At 46.6% G+C, this 23,970-nt stretch overlaps 2 protein-coding genes across 2 annotated transcripts in view; one reads left to right on the top strand and one right to left on the bottom strand.

Moving 5' to 3' along the window:
• The window catches only part of ATG10 (autophagy related 10), an 89,536-nt gene extending 82,921 nt beyond the window's left edge, over positions 1-6,615 (top strand). The window contains exons 4-6 of the mRNA XM_008055165.2: positions 5,099-5,196; positions 5,809-5,923; positions 6,225-6,615. Coding sequence (XP_008053356.1) covers positions 5,099-5,196; positions 5,809-5,908 — 198 coding nt within the window. The 3' untranslated portion in view covers positions 5,909-5,923; positions 6,225-6,615. The remainder of the gene's footprint in view (positions 1-5,098; positions 5,197-5,808; positions 5,924-6,224) is intronic.
• Positions 6,616-20,780: 14,165 nt separating this feature from the next.
• Positions 20,781-22,574, bottom strand: RPS23 (ribosomal protein S23). Its single transcript, XM_008055163.1, has 4 exons — positions 22,470-22,574; positions 21,923-22,082; positions 21,060-21,180; positions 20,781-20,977 (listed from the first exon to the last, which is right to left on the bottom strand). The coding sequence occupies exons 1-4, from the start codon at positions 22,471-22,473 to the stop codon at positions 20,831-20,833; spliced, it is 432 nt and encodes a 143-aa protein (XP_008053354.1). The 5' UTR covers positions 22,474-22,574; the 3' UTR covers positions 20,781-20,830.
• Between the last annotated feature and the right edge of the window lie 1,396 nt (positions 22,575-23,970).

Below are 23,970 nucleotides of genomic sequence, written 5' to 3'. Positions count from 1 at the left end.
AGTGTAGAAGTGTTCCTTTTCCTCCACATCCTCACCAGCATCTGTTGTTTGTTTTATTAATGATGGCCATTCTTACAGGGGTTAGGTGGTATCTCAGCGTGGTTTTGATTTGCATTTCTCTAATGATGAGTAAGGCTGAGCACTTTTTCATGTGTCTGTTGGCCGCCCGTATATCTTCTTTTGAGAAGTGTCTATTCAACCCTACCTATCACCATACTCACAAATTAACTCTAAATGGATCAAAGACCTAAACGTAAAACCTCAAACTGTAAGAACCTTAGAAAATGCAGGAAACAGTCTTATGGAAGTTGGAACTGGCAACCGATTCCTGACCAAAACCCAAAGTGCCCAGGCCATAAGAGATAAGGACCTCATTAAACCAACAAGCTTCTGCAAAGCCAAAGAAACCATCAAGAGAGCAGGGAGACAGCCCACAGAATGGGAAAAAATATTTTCAGACTGTATATCTGACAAAGGCCTAACATCTAGGATCTACAAGGAACTCAAACGTGCCGAAAGGAAAAAAATAAACAGCCCCTTTAAAAACTGGGCAAAAGTTATTGGTTCTTAAGGCCAGCCCTGCTCTGGTGAAACTTCTCTGCTGATGGAGTAAGGGGTGCAGAGGCTGAAGGAGGGAGCATTTCCAGGCAAGAAGGCTGCAGAGTCCTCTGTTTCTTACTTTAAAGTTCCAGCAGAGTATCATAAGTTAAACACCTCTCAAATATTGTATTTGCTCTGGGTTGATTTCCAGAGCCCAGAAATGGTTTGTCTTTGACGATTTTATTCAGTTTTATACTTATTTTCTGGGAGAAGATTTTCTGACCTCTTCATTCTGCCACAGCTTGAAGTCTATGCCTATTGTTATTAATTTATGAAACTCCGCTTAAAAGATTACAAAAGTATGTCTTATTGTAATTTCTACTTTAAGCTGATCAGCATACCATAGCTTATTCTTTTAAGCTAAAGGCGTTTTACTAAAACAATATAATTTTATTTTAAAATTCAGTTTAAATGTAAACATTTGATTTTTAAAGACAATAATTCACTTTAATGTGTTTTATCTAATTATAGAAATATAAGATCTCGATATGGTAAAGGATACGGAATGTTTTCTAGACGGTCACACTTGCATTAAAGAAGTGCTTCCAGAAGCTCTTCTAAGGCATGAAATTCTCCAATACTTAAAAAAAAGTTTCACATGAGTATCACCATGTATTTTATTTTATTAGAACATAAACTTAAATGCTGATATGACTGTTTTTATGAATATTAAAATATTGTAGATGACTGAAGTGTTTTGAAGTACCTAAGCTTTTATTTTAATTTAAATTCATTTAAATTATTTTCCATTAATTTGACTTTAAACCTGAATATAAATATACCAATAGTTCTAATTGCCATGTAGACATTGGCCGTTTACTAATTCAGACTTCCCTTCCCTTCAGTTATAATCAGTTGTTAAATATTTCTCAACATTTAGATTCTGATCAGTGATGTTTTTAATGTGCTACATAATCTATAGAAACTTCTTGTTTTCATTTATGTATTTATTTATCTATGGAGTTGGGGGTCTCACTCTGTCACCCAGACTGGAGTATAGTGGCACAATCATGGCTTACCGCAGTTTCGACCTCCTTGTGCTCAGGCAATCCTTCTGAAGACTCAGCCTCCCAAGTGGCTTGGACTACAGGTGTACACACCACCATACCCAGTTAATTTTTTTATATTTTGTAGAGACAAGGTTTTGCCTTATTGCCTAGGCTGGTCTCGAACTCCCAGGCTCAAGTAATCCTCTTGCCTCAGCCTCCCTAGTATTGGGGTTACAGGCATGAGCCACTGAGCCTGGCTACTTCCTGTTTTTAGATACTGAAATTGGGCTTTATGAAAGGGTACCCAAGACCATGTTCTGAATCTTGTCTGGCTATTTTCCTTTCGTGTTTAGATATTACCAGTTAGACGTGTACTGTTCCAGGCATTGTCTGTGCACTTTCTGCTGTCTTCTCATTGACGGGTCACAGTCAGTCTCTGAGACCAGTGACCCGGAAACAGACCAGTGACCACTGAGCCCAGTGACCCGGAAACAGAGACATACAGGAGTTACGTGATTCTCCCAGAGCTCACAGCTGCTGAACTGTGGGGCAAGACTTGGCCCCGAGCAGTCTTATCTGTAGAGCTTGTACATACTTTCACCACTTGCTGTATGGAATGAGCAGAGGCTGACCTGTAGATGTGAAGTCCAGGGCTTGACTAAGCAGCTGCAAGGTGAGGGTCCTGAATCTGTTCTGGGAAAGCAATCCCCTGAGCTGGATGGGCATCTCTGGCCATGTGGGGGGCTGGCCTCCCATTGTGCTTGCGCCTGTCCCCTGCACACTTGCGGGACTCAGTTTCACTGGATTAAAGAAGGTGGCATGTCTTTATATTGATATATTGGGTTACAGCTTTTTATTTCTTCTGCTGGTGACTATGCAGGTCATCCCTAGAGAACTGACCCGCATTCAACTCCTTAAACCCCACCCTCTGCACAGTTAGCATTTAGTCCAGGATAATTCTGAATTACTTCTCATTCCCCTGAATGTTCCCTGTACCTCTCCCCTTGGGCCTTCTGCCTCAGCTTTCTGTCTCCAGAGCTCTGTGTGGTTGGTTCTTCTTTGTCATTCAAATCTCTGACTGAATGTCACCTTGCTTTAGTCCACACAGGCTGTTGTTATGAGCAGCCTACACAGTAGACACTCATTTCCCACCGCCCTGGAGGCTGGAGTCCATGGTGCAGGCACTGGCAATTGCAGTTTCAGGGAGGCTGTGTCCTGCTTCATAGCTGCCATCTTCCAACTGTATTCTTACCTGATGGGAGATCTGCAAGGGCACACTCTGGGGTCACTTTCATAAGGGTGCTGATCCCACCATGGGACCTCACCTTCTGCAAAGGGCTCACCTACTCACCCCACCACTTCGGGGTTAGGATTTCAATGTATAAATCTAGGGGGCCACAGATAGCCCACTGCGTCACCTCTTCAGCAAGGCCTTCCCTTTCCCACATCAGCATCACCATACTCCCTCCAGAATTATGCTACCTTAGGATGTGGCCCTCATTATTCTGGTTGTCTTGTTTATTTCTCTGCTCCATGTGTTTGCTGCTGTCCCTCTTTTGAGATCTGCGTCCCATGGGATCAGAGATCGTGTGTGTCTTGGAGGCTATAGACTCTGCAGTTATGCCTAGAACTGTTCCTGGCAGACATGTAAAAAGATGACAGAAGAGTATGTTTTGAATGAATGATACTGGGTGAGGTGGGTGGGAGAACCAGGGTCCAGCTGGACAGGAGCACTCAGCAAGGCACAGCACATCTGGCAGGAGTCCAGGGCCCAGGGCACAGGGAAAAGAGGGGTGGGGAGCTGGGGAGAGGAAACCGGTTGCTCATGGGAGAACTGGGCCATTGGCCAGGGATGTCTGCAGGTGGCTCACAGGGAGAGAGGCACTGGGTGGTGCTGAACATGCCAGAAGGTACCCCAGCCTGCAACCAGTGGACCACTCACTTTCATGACCCATCTCCACGCCTGGTGTCATGGACACATAAAAGTGCAAAGTGGGGGCCATGGGGACACATGCACAACTCGTCCTATGAGCATGCACAACTCATCCTGGATCTGGCCTTGCCTTGGGCAGGCCAAGAGGAGAGGAGGCTGGAAGAAGCTGTGAGGCAGCCCCTTGTTCAAATCCAGCCACAGCCTGTTATACCTGCCTCACCTGTGTTCAAAATGCAGATCATGCCAACATTTAAATTCAGAGGATTTACATCAGTTTCAGGTTTTCTGCATTGTTTTCATGATTGGGAAGGTCTGGACCCTGAACCTGCTCCCACATGGCACCATCTCTGGAGAATAGAAGGTATGGCCTTGGTGGCCCTAGCTCCTACAACCTGCCACCTGCCGGTGTATTGAATCTGCCTGACTGCCATGGGTGTCTGAGTTTGCAGCATCTGCATAGGGTCAGTCCACCATGTAAACAATCAAGGGCTGGGCACAGTGGCTCATGCCTGTAATTCCAGCACCTTGGGAGGCCGAGGCAAGAGGAGCGCTTGAGCTCAGGAGTTTTAGAGCAGCCTGGACAACATAGCAAGACTTCATCTCTATAAAAATATTTAAAAATTAGCTGGGCATGGTGCATACACCTGTAGTCCCAGCTACTTGGGATGCTGAGGTGGGAGAACTGCCTGAGTCTAGGAGATTGAGGCTGCAGTGAGCCACAGTCATGCCACTGCAGTGCAGCCTGGGTCATACAGAGACCCCAACTCAAAAACAAACAAAAAACCAATATATGTATCATCAGTCTTTTTGGGTTAGTAGAACTTGGACAGATTCCTGACTTCCTAGAAACCCTCCAGGGTTCCTGTTGCTTGCCGAGTGATGCCACTTCCCTAACCTGGGAGCAGTTTCACCCGGACCTTCTATCCAGTTACTCCCTTATAAAGTGAATGGGATTGCATTATTTGGGCTTTTAACTAGTGAAATGGCCCTGTGGGCTTAGGAGAGACAGAAGAGAGATAGGCAGAGAAAAACCTTGAGAGACAGCTGAAAGTGGAACAATTGTACCAGGAGAGGCTACCCCCACCTCCACCCAGAGCATGTGCCCACTGGCACTGGCACAGTTAGGCATGAAACAACATGTTGACAAATGCTTGTGAAGAAACATACAGTCTGACTCCCTGACTATGGGTGGAGGTAAGTAGGCTGCATCAATCTGGGGTCCAGGTCCTGGGCTTCGTGAGCATACTGAAGGTAAAACTAACGAGCAATTAGAGGCCAAAGAGAAGCTGGCCAGCAGAGAGGACACCAGCCAGACACATCTGCACTTGGTACCATGTAAACCAAGCCGTGTGGCCCACTGTGCCCCAGTCACGACTTCACAGTGAACGGTCCTTCTCAGCAACTTCGTCTCCTGCTTGAGTTATAAATTTTATTTCAAGGTGGGAAATAAATCTGTGTATTAATTCAGTAACTTGAAATTTAAAACGAAAATTTAATTTAAAGGAGTAAACCAGATTGTTGCTTTTGACTTTGTGAAGCCATGCCCACGTGTCCTGACCAGCTCTGATTCCCACAGGAGCATCCGATCCTGGGGCAACCCTTTTTCGTCCTCCATCCCTGCAAGACGAGCGAATTCATGACGCCAGTGGTACGGAATTCTCGGAAAATCAATAGGTAAGAAAGGCCATCAAGATGCATGGGCTCTGCTCTGATTTTAGAAGTGTAAATCTTCTTATGTGACTCTAAAAGCTAGGCTGAGAAAGAAATATTCTTTGTAATAATAATAACGGCTAACACCTATTGATTTTTGCTGCACGCATGGTGCTAGTTTTAGAGTTTCAGATATATTAGCACATTGGATTTCTGTAACATTCCTGTGTGCTAAGCACCATTATCTCATGCAGTTTAAAGCACAGAGAGTGATATGACCCAACCAAGATTACACAGCTGGTTAGGTGGTAGAACTGGCATTCAATTCCCAGCTTTTCTGCCTCAGAACTATGTTCTTTCTCCCTGCTCTCTTCTGCCTCAGTAAATGCTGCAAATTTAAGTGTAGAATTGGACTCATCCAGCAGGAGCCCAGTGCCTTCCCATGGCCTCCACTGCCTCCATGGGGACTCTCACAACTCTCTGGACCTCAATTCCTGTTGCACAATAGGGCTGGCACTTGGGGATGCAGGGCTGCAGGGTCAGGCACCCACCTTTGAAAATACCTCATTCTTGTGATCGGGTGATGGTGGAGGCCCTGACATGGAATGTGATATGGCCTGTCTCCCTTGCTTCCAGGAGTATCAACTACATCACGTCATGGCTGAGCGCCGTGGGGCCCGTGGTTGGGCTGCATCTGCCTCTGAGTTATGCCAGAGCCACCTCCCAGGATGAATGAATGCCAGCTGACGAGGTAACAGGGAGAGCCTGGATTTTGTGTTCTGTGCCTCAGAGACCTGGGGTGTCTGCCAGGTGGTCCTCATGGGTCCAACCAGGGTTGAATCTGCCTGCGTAACCTCATGAGCTGAACCCTGGCTTGTCTCTAGTTTCCCAGCCAGTGCCACCAGCCATCAGGTAGTGTCATGCTCTGCTGAGTAGCACCCACCTGGTCACAAGACAGGTGGCTTTATTTTAATATTGATATTCTTAAATGTGTTTTCCTGTCGGCTAAACTTCTGTCACTCTCCTGGCTTTTGTTTTATCTCGTTCTTCAGATTCTTCCATGGGGCTTAGATGCCACAGCGTGAGGACTCCAGGAGTTCCCTGGGCAGCCATGGTCTCAAGGACCAACGCCAGGTAGTGCTGCATCTCACCAGACTTGATGTGGACTCGCTTTTCCTCAGAAGCAACCATCTGCAGCAACTCATATTTGATATACTCAATGCTTAGAAGAAACACTTCAAAGACACAAATCACTATAAACAGCAAAAGATAAACCTGACTCAGTAATATGAGAATCTTAGGACACTTGTAGGCCATCCTTCTTCTGAGACGAAGGTTGATAGTGAGATGTATAAGGGGGAACCCCCAAACAATTGGAATTATCTTTTGGAGGAGGAACTCCTTGTAGTATAGGCTTCCCCCACTAGGTGAGTGTTCTAGGAATCCATCAGCATCAGTGTACCAGCTAGTGATGTTGTGAGAGGCTGGGTTTGGCTTTAATGAATTTTTTGTTTGTTTGTTTTTGAGATTCTTTCAATGCATTTGCCCATTTCATGATGGGCCATTTATGAGCATACCTGTCCACACTGCACTGAGTGTTCAGCAGTTTTTGACCAAAAATCCTGACCCCTGTCCCCCACGTTCCCTATTCACCTGATCTCATCCTGAGCGACTTTTTTGTTTTCCCAAATAAAAAAAAGTCTTTAAAGGGAAACATTTTGCCAATGTGGAAGAGGTGAAACAAAAAACGGTGGAAGCACTAAAAGGCATCAAAATTGACAAGTTCGAAAACTGTTTTGAGCAGTGGAAAAAGCATTTCAATATGTGTATTGCATCAAACGGAGAGTACTTTGAAGGTGACTGAAGTTTAATCTTGTAAGAATAAATATGTAATTATTTTGGGGGGAGGGGGTTGGAGTCTCACTCCTTCGCCCAGTCTAGAGTGCAGTAGCATGCACACTCACGGCTACTCCAGCGTCGACCTTCTGGGCTCCAGCGATCCTTCCACCTCAGCCTTCCGAGTAGCCGGAACTACAAACCCGTGCTACCATGCCTGGCTATTTTTATTTTATTGTAGAGATGAGGTCTCACCAAGTTTCCCGGGCTGGTCTTGAACCCGTGGGCTCAGGCAATCCACTCGCCTCGGCCTCCCAAAGTGCTGGGATTATAGGCTGAGCCACCGAGCCCAGCCAATACATAATTTTTAATAAATAAAATTTCTGAGTTTTGGGGGTCTCCCCCTTGTATTTGTGTGTTCACCATAATGTAAGATGTATGAAAATTAAATTAAGGATGGACATGTCCCTGAATTCAGGTTATCAACTGACCTGGCTTAAATTGTTCTTCCACAATCAAACTCAGGAATAGTAGATTATTTCTGGTTTACTCCCAAAGTATGTGTGATAGATACAGAATACATTAAAAAATCCAATAAATGTATTATTATAAGTGAGATAATATGTTTTACTAGCAAAGCGTGGCATAGTAAGTAGAAGTTTTTTAAAAACTACAGGAAATATTTAAACGTTAAACATTCCTCTTGCCTCTAGTAATAAAAGATGGTGATTCTGTCAAGCACCTGCTCGGCTCCACCATCTGAGGGGTCTTGTGCACGTCTTCAGGTCCCAGGAATGGATTTTCTTTGACTTTAACTTGAGACTAACAAGCTACCTCGGAGCTGCTGTGAGCAGCACACAGTCGCTAACACATGAGAAGACATTGTAAAGTATTCCACAAATACCCATTCAGTGCTCACCTTTCTTGTGCATCATCATTAGACACTCTATCTGTGAGTAAAGTTTAATAACCAGGCAAGTGTCAAGATGAGCCTAACCGGGAAGAACTTTCTGTTTTGGTTGCCTGTTTTGTTTCCTGTTTCCATTTGCGTAGGGCTGAAACTAAGATGAAAATCCAATTGGCTCTGTAGAGAATCTGGATTAGTGTATTTCATGAGGGATGTCCTTAGAGTCACCCGAGGTCCTTTCACCAGCAGATCCTTGCGCCTGTAGGCATGGCCCCACCCACCCTGCAATGGGGGCTTTTCCTCCTGGTTTCCCCAGCTTAGGTAACAACGCATGAACCTCCCAGCAGAAATCAAGCCAGTTAGTATAGATAGAACAATAGACACTGGGGGACTCCTAAAAGGAAAAGGGAGGGTAAGGAGAAAGGCTGAACACCCATCCACTGGTACCACACACACCACCTAAAGAATGGGCTCAATAGAAGCCCAGACCTCACCATCAGGCAACACACTCACATAACACAGCTGCCCATGTCTCCCCAAATCTAAAGTGAAATCAATAAAATGGAAAAAGAAATAAGATCTATTAAAGCTGCCACCCTCTCACTCCTTACATTCTGCCTCTGTGTGACCTTGGAAAATTGCTGTACTTCTTTGGTCCTCAGTTTCTCCATCTGTGAGATGGGTACATCTAGCTGTTTGGGTTTTCTGGGGCACCCAGAATCCCTGGGTTCATGAGGCAGGGCGAAGCCCAGAGATCTGGACTGGAGTCTGTATGCCAGCCTGCAATGTGGGCCGGGCCTTCTTAATTCCCTTTCTAAGTGATTTCCATAAAACAGAGCCCACAGTGTCTGTACCCTCACCTGACATGAGCATGGAGATCAGCTGCTGCGTACACTGACTGTACTTCACAACCCGCAGGACAGACGCAATGGCCCCAACCCTGCTACCTCACAGCACCAAGCCCCCCAGGGCCAGTCGGCTCTCCACATTCTCATTTGACCACAGCTCAGCTGTCCCTTCCTGGAGACACATCCTGCCCATTCCAACGTCCCCTCCTTTCCCAGTTGGTCTCCATGACACCCTCCCACTCCCCATAAAGTGACAAAGTGAGCCTCCCCCAGATGCAAAGGGAAGTTGGAGAGAAAGGCCAAGACTGGGCTCAGGGGCTTTAGTCACGTTCTCCAGACTTCAGGACACAGCTCGGCAGTGGCAAGGCCAGCTTCTGAGTGACCAGAGGGCTGACATTTCATGGAGGGTCTTCAGGATGGGAATTTGAGAGTGAGAATATGAGAATGTCACTTCAGCAAATGTTTCTCTAGCTCCTCTTTGTGAGAGCCCCAGGCCAGGTGCTGTGGACTGAAATGGGAAGGCCTGTCCCTGTGAGAAGGCAGCCCATGGGACACAGCTCAGGGACAGCAGCACGCATGTGTGCCCAGGACAGCATTGCGGAAGAAGCATGTGGGTACATCTCGAAGTCTTCATGCCATAGCTTGGCCAAGAGCTGAAGAGGCACCTCAAAGGGGCTGTGGAGGGTGCAAGGCCACACTGCTGGCTGGCAGGACTGGCTGGGCCAGCCTTCACAATCACACTGAGGTCTTGTATTGAGCCTGAAAACCACAAACACGACTGAGGGCATGGTAATAGAGAAGATAAAGTGAGAGTATCTGCATTTTAGAAAGTGCCTTTGTCTTTAAAATGACTGTGCATATGACCAACTACACACACTTTATCAGGTTTTGTTGTTTGTTTGTTTTAACCAGAATATACTAGCCACAGGATTTAGAAGGCAGAGGAGAGCAGGAGGGCCTGGGAGTGGTGCTTAGGACATTTTCCAATTTTTGCCTAGGACCTTCCACAACAAAACCTGCCAGTGGTCTGAAAAACCTTGAGTCCTGGCTGCTGTGTTAACCTGTGGCAAGTCGCTGTATTTCTCTGAGCCTCTGTCTTCCGATGTGTTAACATAAGAAGTATGTTAGAGCAAGTAAAATCAATGTATTGGTTTATAAGCAGTATTTTTTTAATGATGTGCAATACATACAAAAGAAAATATCAGTGTGCATTGCACATAGTGAGAACATTATTGTTTTGTGACACTTTGGCTTCAACTGTACATGTTTATGAAATCCGTGCGTGTGTGTGCACTCTGGGCTGTGATGTAAACTGCATTTCTAACTCCAGGGACCAGACAGAGATCTTAAGCCTCATGGAGAATAAACTGCCTTCCAGTTCTAAGGCCTCCAATCACCTCCTTAGCTGCTGACCAGTGAGGTGCTGAAGGCTGTTCTAGAAGGATAAGGAGGTACTTAACTATTATTGCGTCCGCAGCACTGGCCTACTTTCAAGTGGATATGAGTCTCTAAGGCTGCGCCTCTGGATTTTTATGGGGCTTATCTAGAAAATGTTTTCACATTTTTATTCTTAAATGTGGTCATGCTCATTAAGACCATCCTATGACGCCTAGCCCTTGCTTTAACGTTTGTGCTGTCCGCAGCGACATCTAGTGGTTTCCATGCAAATGTTCTGTATTCTAGACACAGAGAAGAAAGTGACTTTAGAGGTCACCAAGTCTCATTTTCTAAATTGTTAACCACAAGCTGAAAACGCACACGTATTCCTACATTCAAATCATCTCTACACAGTAGTAAATAAATCCAATATCTGTGAGATGCTTTCTTGTATCTCTTTGAAGCTTTCAAATACCCAGAAGTCACTGTTAGTTATGACCACAGGGCAGAAACCAAACAAAGTACACCCTGATGAGGGAGCAGTGAGCAGCCCCTGATGCACCGCCCCTGATGCACTGATGCTTACAGGTCCTGCCGGGGCTTCAGGCTCTTGCCTGGTACCCGGTGTTGGGTGGCACTCGATAAATCTTCGTTGAATGTCAGCATATATGGGTGACCACTGAGCCCAGAAGAAGAATCCCAGAGGAAGTGGGACTTGAAGGACAGGGAGGAGTCTGACAAGAGACTAGAGGGTTAAGCACTTAAGGAGGGAGCCACTGGAGGCCAGGAAGTGAGCCATGACTAGGAGGACCCAACTGGGTACCTTTGATGGTTTTAGCACAGAGTGGTTTTTGGAGAACTCATTTGGCAGTGGTATATGGGATGGACTAGAAGGAAGATAAACTGGGCAGAGGACAAGAGGTGAATGTAGCAGTGAGGAGATGAGATTTCAAGTGAGGATGGTGACAGAGCAAAGAGAAAGGGACTGATGTAGAGACATGTGGAGAACCGCACCGGGTGTAGAGATAATGAGAGACACTTGTCATGACTTGGCCGTGGCTTGGGTACTAGACTAAAAGCCCCGCACAGTCCCAGCCCGGCTCCCTGGTCACCTTTCTGCAAGTGCCAGGACTGAACTTTCTTTCCTCTTCTGGGAAGTGCCACCACCCTAGCCTTGGAGAAGATTTATTTCTCCCAACACCAGCAGCAGAGTGAGATGTGCTCTGCTCAGCCCTGTCCTTCAGTAAGTTTAAAGGAAGTACACTCAGGCCCTCTCCTGCTTATCTATAGGCAAAGGACTAAATAGGTTGCTGTACTGATTGTAGTTAAGAGAATAAGTTCAATCTTCGTGTATGAAAATGGACAGTTCTCATGAACAGACTGCTGAGTTAAAAAACAAAAACTAGATGCTAACTACTTGCTGTGGTTTGAATGTGTCCATCAAAAGCATGTGCTGGAAACTTCACCATCATGAATGTTGAGAGGCGGGTCTTGTAAGTGGAGGTTAGGCCATGAGAACTCTGATCTCATGAAAGGGTTAATGCCGCTATCACAGGAGTGGGGTCCTTTTAAAAGGATGAGTCTGGTCAGGTGCATTGGCTCATGTCTGTAATCCCAGCAATGTGGCAGGCCGAGGCAGAAGGATCTCTTGAGCCCAGGAGTTCAAGACCAGCCTGGGCAACACAGCAAGACCTCGCCTCTACAAAAAACACAAAAATTAGTCAGGTGTCTTGGCACACGCCAGTAGTCCCAGCTACTCAGGAAGCTCATCTGAGCCCAGGAGGTTGAGGCTGCAGTGAGCTGTGATCATGCCACTGCATTCCAGCCTGGGTGATAGAGTAAGATCCTGACTCGACAGATAGATAGATAGATGATTGATAGATAGATAGATAGATAGATAGATAGATAGATAGATAGATAGAGGGGTCTCTTCTTGCTCTCCCATACCCATGTTATGCCTTTCACCCACGTTATGATGCAGTAAGAGGGCCCTCACCAGATACAGGCCCAGGATCTTTGACTTTTCAGCCTCCAAAAGTGTGAGCCAATGAATGTTCGTTATAAATTACCCAGTCTACAGTACTCTGTGATAGCAGCACAACACAGACCAAGGACCTGTGCATGCAACTTGATACTATTTACGTTAAAAATGCACTAATACTATTCATCTTCTGTAGGTACATATACTGTATACATATGAAAAATAAGCGTATAGATAGGCAGAAGCATATCAAACCCATTTTAAAAAGTTACCTCTGGGGGTGGAGAGAAGGAAGCTAAACCGGAAGTGATCAAGGAAGACTTTGGCTCTTTTTGTAATGCTAGACTTATATATCCATAGAATGTAAAACTAAGAATTCATTTTTCGAAGATTTGAGTCCCCATAGATAATTTGGGAAATATGGAAGAATTTGAAGGAATATTTAAAAATCACTGAATTTAAGTGTTTGATGTATTTCCTTGTGCTAGTTTGAACATATTTAATTAGTATCATTCTGTATGTGGTCTTACATCTTGATTTTTTTCCCCCTTAACACTGTATCTGGAAAATTTTTCTCATGTCATTTAATGTTCTTTGGGATCACAATTTTAAATGACTCACTAGGATTTCTTCTACATCAAAGTGTACCCAGTAGCCCTCCTCTTGTTTGACTTTGGGCCATTTCTAATTTCTCACTGTTTGCTTAACCTGCCTTCATCCAATACTGACTTCCCGTCAGGAGCTGTTCTAGGGTCATGCTTCCCTCAAAGACCTTTTGGAGTGTAGCTCTGTGAGATGTGTATGCAGAAACTGGCTCACCTGAACCCTTACATTGACACAGTGGACAGCAAGTCACGTTACCATGTTGGTCACAAGAAGGACCACGACACTTGACAGTCCCAGCAGCAATCCATGTTTTACAGTTCCTTTGACTATAATTGCATTTTAATTTACTTTTATTACTGAATGGACACTTCACTTTGTGTCTTGCTAAAAATGAGCCTGAAATCTTGGCTGTTTCTTCTCAACCTGTTTTTAATCTCTAAGTGCATTAAGGGCGATCAGGTAAGAGAAAGAAATAAAAGGCATTCAAGTCAGCAAGAAGGAAGTCAAACTATCTTTGTTTGCTGATGACAGAATTGTATACCCAGAAAATCCTAACAACTCCTCCAAGAGACTCCTAGACTTGATAAACAAGTAAAGTTTCAGGATAAAAAAAATCAATGTGTAAAAATCAGTAGCATTTCTATACACCAATAATGCTAAGACAGATAACCAAATCAAAAGCTCAATTTTATTTCCAATAGCCAAACAATATAAATAAAATAAAATACCTAGGAATACACTTAAGCAAGGAGGTGAAAGATCTCTACAAGGAGAACTACAGAACACTAATGAAAGAAATTGTAGACAACACAAACAAATGAGAAAACATCACCTACTCAAGAGCTGGAAGAGTCAACTTCATTAAAATGACCATCCTGCCCCAAACAATCTACAGATTCAATGCAATCCCTATCAAAATACCACCATCATTTTTCACAAAACTAGGAAAAAAATCCTAAAATTTATATGGAACTAAAAAAGAGCCCAAATAGTCAAAACAATCCTAAGTAAAAAGAACAATTGTGGAGCCATCACATTGCCAGACTTCAAATTATACAACAAGGCTATAGTAACTAAAACAGTATGGTCACTTTGAAAACAATGTTCCCCATGAGACTATGCTTGTCCATGTAGCAAACATCACTTGTACCCCCAGAATCTAAAATTCTTAAAAATGTGTCTTACTCTGTCTGGTACTGTAGAGATTTAAACATGATCTGGTTGCTAAAAGAGGTACGAAAGAGTTGTAATGCTTCTCAGTTTCAAAATCTGGGTATGCTTGTGTGTCCTACACTTTAAACCCAACTGTGTAACGCAACCTCCTGTTCTATTTCTAATGATCTACAGTGGAAGAGTTTTTAAAAGCCAGATTCAAACAAACAAACGTCCCACACCACTAGTAGAGAGTATAATTCACGTCGATGGCATAGGACCACAGATTATCAGCCCAACCCTGGCAAGGCCCTGTGGAGGGGACTGACACTGCCCTGGCTAGAGACCAGAGCATGGGAGACTGTTTTTCTCCTGGCCTCCCGGGGAACACTTAGCATCAGAATTGCTGTGGGAGGCTGAACGCAGGGGCATAAGGAAGGGACCTGCGGGTGCCCCACATGCCTAGCCGGACCTCTGAGGCCATGTACAGTGGCCCCTTGTATTGGAAGATTTAGGTGACCCTCTGAATGAGGTGGCAGCTGTGCATGAACATGTTTAAAATATTGGTTATCCATCATTCATGGGGTCCTTCAAATGTGTCACTTTGAAAACAATGTTCCCCATGAGACTAGCTGTGTTCAACAATATTAAATTGGGCAGGCACGGTGGCTCATGTCTGTAATCCCAGCATTTTGGGAGGTTGAGGTGGGAGGATTGCTTGAGGACAGGAGTTCAAGACCAGCCTGGGCAACATAGCGAGACCCTGTCTCTTCAAAAAATTAGCCAGGTATGGTGTTGAACGACTGTAGTCCCAGCTACTGAGAAGGCTGAGGTGAGAGGACCGCTTGAGCCCAGGAGGTTGAGACCGCAGTAAGCTGTAATCTTGCTTCTACACTCCAGCCTGGCCTACAGAGTGAGACCCCAACCCAAAAACCAAACAAACAAACCAAAAAACCAACATTAAATTGTGAAATATGTTAATGCTTTGCTCTAGACCTTCTGTGGTGATATCACCATGGCATTAATAAGCTTTAAAACCCATCTTCCTTCTTCACATAGGAGCAAAGTTAACATCTTTTTATAAATAATCAGGACAGGGATTGTGCTACAAATGAAGACTGTTCAGTGCAGCCTTCGAGGACAGTCCCCAACTACAGCTTCATGAGAGTGTGAGCTGATATTTAAATGATCCATTTGAATACATTTTATAGGTTAACATGAAAATTATATATGTTACTGTGAGTAAAAATGTTATTGTAATATGGCAGTGTATTATCTTCGTCTCTTTTCTTGGCTTTGTGTAAAGCTAATGAAACATTAGCTACATTGACAACCTACCAGCAGATTCCAGGAATATTACACAGCACGAGCATTGTGACCAGACCCTACAACCACACATCTGCCTAGAAGGAGATTCAGGAATTCAAATGCACAACGACACACATTCAAATATGTACTGCCGACAAATTAGAACCAAGTCCCTCAGCTCTACCAAAATGTGAAAGAAAGGCACATGCCTATCTGAGGCACTGTGCATTTTTCTAGTAGAGTTTAACTTTTTTTTTTCAGAACATTAGTGACGAGTGTTTTGATACTCCAGTGGAAATACACAAAGGTGTACTAATTGTCTTATACCTCCCATCTTCCCTTCACCAGACATAAAACAAACTCTCACTAAACACCAGCATAAATGTGTGTCCAAACCTGCCAAGTTGCCACCTGTCAGTCAGTGTTCATTATTTGCAATGGGGTAGCTCTGCAATAGGAACAATTTCATTTAAAGGACAGGTGACATCATGGAAAAATGATTTCTAAAGTACTGAAGGACACCTTCTTTGGGCTTCTGCCTTAGAAGATGAAGTGGCTAGTGGGGACCAGACATTCCCATGAGAGGGAAAAACAAAGTGGCTACAGAGGAACTGCCTGTGAGTTGGTTGAAAAGGCAGGTTTCTCCTGGGATATCTTAAAGACGGCCCCCGGGGAACTTTAGGAAAACTCTCTACCTGAAACAACAGTCATCACACAGAAGAAGGCTGCTGTGACTAAATGTGGGGTTTCTCCCACCACCAAGCAGCAGACACCAGCTGGGTGTCCTCTAATTCAGTTTCAACACTATCTACCTGGAAACTGTCGGATCCCACAGGGGAGGGCTCAGTTCCACAAGACTGCCCCCAAGCCCTCATACCAGTTGCAAGTCCAGGTCTCTAGAACGTCTGACCCACCAGTTTCAAATTGCAGTTTCCATGACCCCTCTTTGGCTTCAATTAATTTGTGGGAATGGCTCATAGACCTTAGGGAAACATTTGCATTTACCAGTTTATTATAAAGGATGGTGCAAAAGATACAGATGAAGAGATGCATAGGGCAGGGTGTGTGAAGGGGCACGGGGCTTCCCTGCCCTCCCTGGATGTCCTCCTTGAGGAGCATCTATGTGTTCAGATCCAGAGGCTCCAGGAACCCTATCCTCTTGGGTTCTTATGGAAGCTTCATGATGGCAGCCCCAGCGTATAGGGCAGGACCCCCTCAGGGGAATCTTAAGACCCAAATCAGAAGGCTGGAAAGATCAGAGTCCTGCTTTAGGGGCAAGTGAGAGGAAAGCCCAGAGAAAATCAGAGAGATCCTGTCTCTGGGTTTGCCCTGAGGCCTGGCACACCCAAAAACAAGGGCTGTGGGGGTTATGAGCCAGGGACCCCAGACGAAAACTGTTCTCTACACCATGACGCCACACAGGGGAGCTCCGATGTCCCTGGGCTTGGGACCCACAGGACTCAGGGATCTGAAGGTCTTTTTGCTCTAACAATTTTGTATTTGTTTGGGCTTTGCTGGGCAAATAAACCTGGGCAAATTAAATAAGAGATTAAAGTAGCTACTCATTCACATATAATGCACACACACACATATTACTCATGTATGCATAATTTAAGACTCATAGGAAGTTGCAGAAAAAACTAGTTTGCGTATACCCTTTACTCAGCTTTCCTAAGTGGTAATATGTTTCATAACCAAAGTATGTTTTCAAAGCCAGCAATTAACATTGGAACATCATTAACTAAGTTTATTTGCAGTTCACCAGTTTTGATATGCTTGTGTATGTGTGTATAGTGTTATGATATTCCATCATAAGTACTGATTTGTGTAAATACCACCACAATCAAGACACAGACATAGTCCATCTCCACAAAGAAACTCCCTTGTGAAATCCTTTTATCATCATTTATTTATATATTTTTAGAGACAGGGTCTTTCTCTGTCACCCAGGCTGGAGTATAGTGGCATGATCATAGCTCACTGCAGTTTGGACTCCTGGGTTGTAGTGATCAAAGCTCACTGCAGTTTGGACTCCTGGGTTGTAGTGATCCTCCCCCTCAGCCTCTCGCGTACCTAGAACTACAGGATTGTACCACCCTGCCCAGCTTATTTTCTATAGAGACGGGTCTTGTTATATTGTCCAGGATGGTATAGAACTCTAGGCCTCAAGTGCTCCTCCTGCTTCAGTCTCCCAAAGTGTTGGGATTACAGGTGTGAGCTACCTCACCCAGCCTAGGACTACAGGTGCATGCTACCATGCCTGGCTAATTTTTTTATTTATTGTAGAGACGAGGTCTTGCCAAGATGCCCAGGCTGGTCTCAAACTTGTGGGCGCAGGCAATCCACTCCCCTTGGCCTTCCAAAGTGCTGGGATTACTAGCTACCCTTTTATAGTCAGACTCTGTCCCTTCTAATCCCTGGTGACCACTGATCTCTTCCCCATTGCTATCTTTTGTCATGTCAAGAGTGTTGTATCACTGAAATCATGCAACATACAATCTGTTGAGATTGGATTTTTGTACTCAGCAGAATACTCTAGAGATTCATAGAGGTTGTATATAACAATAGATTCTTTCTTTTCATGGCTGAGTAGTCTTTCATTTGTGAAGACACCACCATGTGTCTATTTGTCCCCTGAAGGACATTTCATGTTTCCATTTCTTGGCTATTGCAAGTAAACCTGCCATGAGCATTTGTGTTCAGGTTTTTGTTTGAGCAGACATTTTCATATCTATATTTCACTCCTGTACACACCCAGGAGCACAATTGCTGGGCCACAATGTTAAGTATCTGGGTTTATAATAAACTGCCAACCTTCCAGAGTGACGGTGCCATTTTCTATTCCCACCTATGATGTGTGAGATCCAGAGCTCCCTGGTAGGTGGTATCATCAGTGTCATATGGTTGTTTTTGTTTTTCTTTTTTTTTTTTTGAGTTAGAGTCTCACTCTGTCGCCCAGGCTGAAGTGCAGTAGCCACTCATGGCCACCCCAGCATCAGCCTGCTGGGCTCCAGTGAGCCTTCTACCTCAGCCTTCTAAGTAGCCGGAACTACAGGCGCATGCTACCACGCCTGGCTAATTTTTTGATTTATTGTAGAGACGAGGTCTTGCCAAGATGCCCAGGCTGGTCTCAAACCCGTGGGCTCAGGCAACCCACTCACCTTGGCCTCCCAAAGTGCTGGAATTACAGACTGAGCCACCAAGCCCAGCCGCTGTGGTTTTTACGGACATTTTCTTAACTTTTAATAATGTTGGCATCTCTTCATGTACTTGTTAGCCTTCTGGTGAAGAGATATTGATTTGCCTAACTGTAATGGGACTGTTTTCTCACTTTTGGTCTAGAGTTCTTCATATATTTTGGATATAAGTCTTTTGTTGGATATGTGATTTGCAAATATTTTACCTGTAGTTTGACTTTTCATTCTCTTAATAGAATTTTTCAGAGAAAAAGGTTTTAGTTTTGGTGAAGTCCAACAACTTCATTTTTTCCTTTTATGGAATGTGCTTTTGGTGTGATGTCTAAAAACTCTATCTAAGCCTAGGTTGTCAAGATGCCCTATGTTTTCTTTAAGTTTTATAACTTTACATTTAGATACATGATCCCTTTTGAGTTAATTTGTGTATATGTGTGAGGTTGAGGTTGAGGTTGCTTTTTTGCATATGGAAGTCCACATCTTGTACGAAAAGACGAACCTTCCCCCACTGGCCTTATGTTTCAGAAACTGACCACCCTTCTGATGTCTATTATGGATTCTCTATCCTATTTCATGGATTTGTGTTTCTTCCCTCCTCCAATAACAGACCTGGTCACTGCAGCTATAAGTTAAGTCTCGAAACCAATCTTTATTCTTCATGTCGGTGTTATGCTAATACTTTTCCGTGTAGGCTGTAGCATGCACTTTCCTGTATCTACATAAGAACAGAACAAAGCGCTGGGGCTTTGCTCAGATAGGTGCCAGGTAAATTCGCCCGCACCCCGGAGCCGACCCGGCAGGCCGCAGCCGATGTGGGCCCGCATCCCGCCACTGCGACGCTTGTGGGTCCGTCCGCAGCCCCTGGGCCTGGGTCTCTTCGCGCGTGGAAGGGCGTCCAGGCGTCCCAGGACAGCGACAGTGCTGCGCGAGCCCCACAGGCTGACCCGGGTAGTGACGACAGTGACTACGACGGGGAAATTGGTGGCCCATCTAACGCCCCGCCCCTCCCCGGGCCAGGCCCCGCCCCGACGAGGCCCGGCTTCCAAGCAGGGCCCCGCCCCCCACCTGAGCCTTTCCTCTTTCCAGGTCCGCCCCCAGCCGCCTGGATCTCCGCCCGGGTAGGCGCGTGGCCGCCACAAGGACCCACCACAGTCAACTGCCCGCGCCTGGCTCCTGGGGGGGGCGGTGGGGGTGCGTGGCCTCCCCGTAATAGCCAAAGTTTGGGTCAGTTACTGCCCGTCCACAGTGTCTGCCAGGCCGTGGGAGCGACGTGGCCAGTGCTGACTCTAGCATCACGCTGGGGAATGCGGCGCAGAAACCAAACAGGCTGCCCCTGCACCCCGGCTGAAGGATCAACTTTCTGGACGCACCCCACCTGAAGTGTGCATTCTGAAATAGGAGGCACGCATTGGACCCTAGAAACAGGAAGAGGCCCCACGGCTGGGTAAGAACTGGGTTTGGGCAGGAGCACTGGGAGCCCGGAGTGGCAGGCCAAGGCTGGAGCAGGCAGGGACTGAACAATGCAGGGGATCCCCAGGGCCAAGTCAGCTCTGGTCAGCCTCAAGGGACGGAGAGTCCCCAATCTAAAGCCAGGCTTTATTAGAGGTTAACTGTATTTACCAGTGCAGTCAACAGGAGTACCTTAGATCAGAAGGCTAATAGCCTCACCCTAGACATGCCACTTCCTTACTGTATCCATGATTGTAAACATTTGTGGACTGCAAAACCCCCACGTGATCAACCAGCTCCAACAATGACCCAAAACAACCAACCTTGTCCAATGCCCAACCACTTCCACCCTTTCTGTGCTCCAAAGTAATAAACATTAAAGTCAAAAACTTGTCAGGTTCTATCTCCTAAGAGCACTTCAGAGATCAATCTTTCTTGCTCTTGGTAACCTTTCTCCCTATTCCTCTGGCACATGCTTCCATCAATTCCCATGTACAAATCACCCAGTACTTACACCCTTCATCTTAAACATGGTATTGCAGCATAGATCCCAGCACCTCAAATAACACAGAAGGAGCAACTTCAAAGCTACTATTTTATCATCTTGGACTCCAAGATGACAGACTCAAAAATGTGCATTTCCAAGAGATGTTTCTTGTTCAATGAAACCTGAGAATTACTTCAAGTGTCACACCAAGTATTAAAGTATCTCACTACGAAGTCCATGAGTTTGCACTTTTTAAGTTTTAAAGTGACACTATAGTACAATGTATTTAATTCCAGATTTGTATCTTATTTTCTTCATTCCATGGAGGGAAACTTTGTCCTAGATTCCAAATCCATTAACTGTAGAGTCCTGAAATAACTCTGCTCTCCCCATTCCTAAACTAAGTAAAGCACACCATGCACCTTCGTGGTGAGAAGGGAAGTTAAGATAGGAAATGAAAACATTTTGGTTAGCATATGAAAATTTATTACTAGGTGTTTCCAGCATCACAACTTATGATCTTGGTCTTTCCTTCTTGCCTTTGTACAGGGCCAAAAGAGAGACATTGGCTACTTTGACCACCTTAAAGCGGACTCCAGGGATATCACCAACAGCATGACCTTTCCGACCAAATCCGGCAACCAGAACTTCATCATTCTCCTAGAATAAAATCAAAAGTTTATTTCTGGGGTCAATAGCAATCACAAACATTGTTGTGCAGAGACCTCCCCAAGACACTCACCTCAATGAAGTTCAAGCAGCCATCGTTGGGCACAAAAGCAGTGATCTTCTTGCCGTTTTTGATAAGCTGGACACGGACACACTTTCTGATAGCAGAGTTGGGCTGCTTGGCTTCGACCCCTCTGAAACATACAGCACAGCCATGAGTTGGCTTTCTGGAAAGGGATGCAGCTTACTACATCAAACAGACCTATTTAGAAATCGCTTCTGTTTTTTTCAATTTAATCTCAAATGGCTAAAACCTGTGATTTCAACCAAGTCCTTCCTCAGTCTTAGTTTCATTGACAGTGGGAGGAATTTCTAGTCCCTTCACAGTTCTGAGAGAACGAAGCATCAGAAAATCTAGGTTCACAACATGACTCTACCGCCAAATGTGACTGAACCACATAAAATTACCGTTTTGAAACCCAAGAACTGTCAAATTCATGTCTCAGTCATAGCTGTATAATCTGTCACTTCTAATACAGGTCACTTAAAAAAAAAAAGTAAAGACAAGGTTTCACCATGTTGCCCAGGCTGACCTCAAGCGACCCTACCTTGCCCTCCCAAAGTGCTGGAGTTACAGAATGAACACCCCTCCTTCACGCCTCTCAAGCAGAAATAGCACTTGACTACAGATTTAACAAACAACAGGCAGTTTGCTTGTAACAGTTTCCCAGAGTAAACGTCTACTTATGTCCGTAACTCCATTCTTACTGCAATCTCCAGTTCGTCCCAGGCCGATGTTGGAATTAAAAACCTTAGGTTGTTCCCAAACACTAATTTTACTAACTTGGAGCATCGATGCTGAATACCAGTGAATACGGATGCTCAAAAACCCAGAATTCGATGAACGCGGGGGGCGGCAGGGGCATGCTCACTCACACTTTCTCCAGCACGATGCCCTTGGCGTGCGACGCGCCCCCGAAGGGGTTGGCCTTCAGGGCTGTGCCCAAGTGCGCCTTCTTGTACTGCTTATCGTGCCACTTCTGGTCTCGCCGGTGGCTGCGGAGCTTCCTGGCAGTGCGGAGACCTCGACACTTGCCTGCAAGTTAAAACGTCTCAGCTCCCCCGCCAGACACGTCGGCCACGCTTCCCGCGTCCTAAGACACCCGCCTCCCCCAAACGACTGCCCCACGTCGGCCGGCTCTTGTCCTCATCTTGACCCCAAAGCCCCGGCTCAGCCAACTAACGAATACCAGCCCGAGAGTGCGCTTCCCGGAGGCCCTGACTCCGCTTCACGGACTGGGCGACGCCGGCCTCCCTGCCTCCCCCAGGACCCGACCTCTGCACCAGGCGACGTGCCTCACGAGCAGCGCTGCCCAGCCCTCGGGCCTCCCCGGGGTCCAACTCCCGGCTGTATCCCACCCTTCCGGCTGCACCGAGACCCCGGACCCATTCACTGTGCCCCCGCCAGCCAGCGCCCGCTCACCCATCCTGCCGGCGCCACGACCCGAGCGAAAGAGCGAGGTTTACGGGCAGCTCCCAGAAGCCCCCGCGGCACGCCCCGCCCCGCCGAGGACCCCGCAGCTGTCCGCGCGGGGCCTGATCCGAGCCAAACCCCTCTTTTGGAAACGGCCTGCTTGCACCACCTTCCTGAGCCAGAATCTGCGTCTCATTTAATTTTCATGAAATTCAGAGCTGTCTAGTTCGTATCGTTGTTTATTTCCTTTTCAGGTAAATACCGGCGGCAGGAGGGACGTGGACTACCGATCCCAGAGGGCTGTGCGCGAGAGCCGCCCACGGCGTAGGCGCAGGCGCACTAGCTAAAGCCTCGGCGGGCCTGGGCGGTGCGCCGAGGGCCTGACCCGGCGGGTTTCACTGGCCTTGCGGGGCCTCGGAGGAGAGGGTGGGAAGGGAGGCCAGTGCGCAACCTCCGAGGAGACCTTGGGGAGGAAGACCTGTGCGCGGCCTCCGAGAAGAGCATAAGCCGGGAGGCCTGGGCGACTGCCGTCCCTCACGCGGCGTCGTCAGTTGTGAGATGCTGCAGACCCACGTCGTGGCGTCATCACGCCGGGCATTGGCGTCTGTCCGGGGCCCGACCCCAACGCCGCCGTTCTACTCGTCGGCTAGACAGCCCGCCGAAGCGCTGACGAGCTCCGCTCCCGGGTCCTTGTCAACCGGCTGGACGCGAGCGCGTGCTGGGCGTCGGGTCCCTAGCAGGGGTTTAAAATGTCTTCTCGCAGGCCCGGACAACAGTGAAGCGTGGGCTCGGAGTGCAGGAATAGGGGAGCGTCCCCATGCAACTCGTGGCAGGGGACGGGGTTGGGCGGTGTCTGGGCAGATCACATACGAGCTAAGGCTCAGGATGAGACAGACAGGTATAAGGTGGAACCTTCCAGAAGAGGGTTCTCAGTCCCTAGGATGGGCCCAACCAGCAGGCTCGTGAATGGCACTGGCAAGGTTGAGCGGCCCAAGGAAAGGAGCCTGACCAGCGGAGGGGGGGGGGGCAGGGGTAAAGGTCGTGGGCTTGGGGGAGTATACAAGACGGGGTTTGTGGGTTTAGGGGTGAGGAGAAACGCAGGTGGCTCCAGGGCAGGTGGTGACAGTGGTTGTGGACAGTGGTGCCATCTGCTGGGGATGGTAGGGTATGAGGGAGGATTGGTCACGCAGCTTGACCTTGAATGAGTTGTGGGGTTATTTGCTGGGGGAGACACTCCATAGAAGCAGACTTGAAGGAGGGGATTGAAGTCCTGGCTTGGGTGTGTGAGTTTGAGATGTCTGTTGACATCTGGGATGGAAGTGGCAGCTGGATGTGGGTAGGCATTTTCAGAGCCACAGCCCACAGGACTGGCTACTCTGCCTGAGGTCACTTAAGGGAGGACTAGGAAGAAGAGAGGACGAGTGGAGGCTGGAGACCCAGCACACCGAAGCCAAGTGACAGGGAGAAAAGGGGGATGAAGCCCATTCAACGGAGGCGGGGAGTCCCGTGT

Source organism: Carlito syrichta, unplaced genomic scaffold (genome assembly GCF_000164805.1).
Source record: "Carlito syrichta isolate Samal-C Ts95f unplaced genomic scaffold, Tarsius_syrichta-2.0.1 Scaffold301758, whole genome shotgun sequence".
Lineage (NCBI taxonomy): Eukaryota > Metazoa > Chordata > Mammalia > Primates > Tarsiidae > Carlito > Carlito syrichta.
This window is presented reverse-complemented; position numbering and strand designations above follow the sequence as displayed.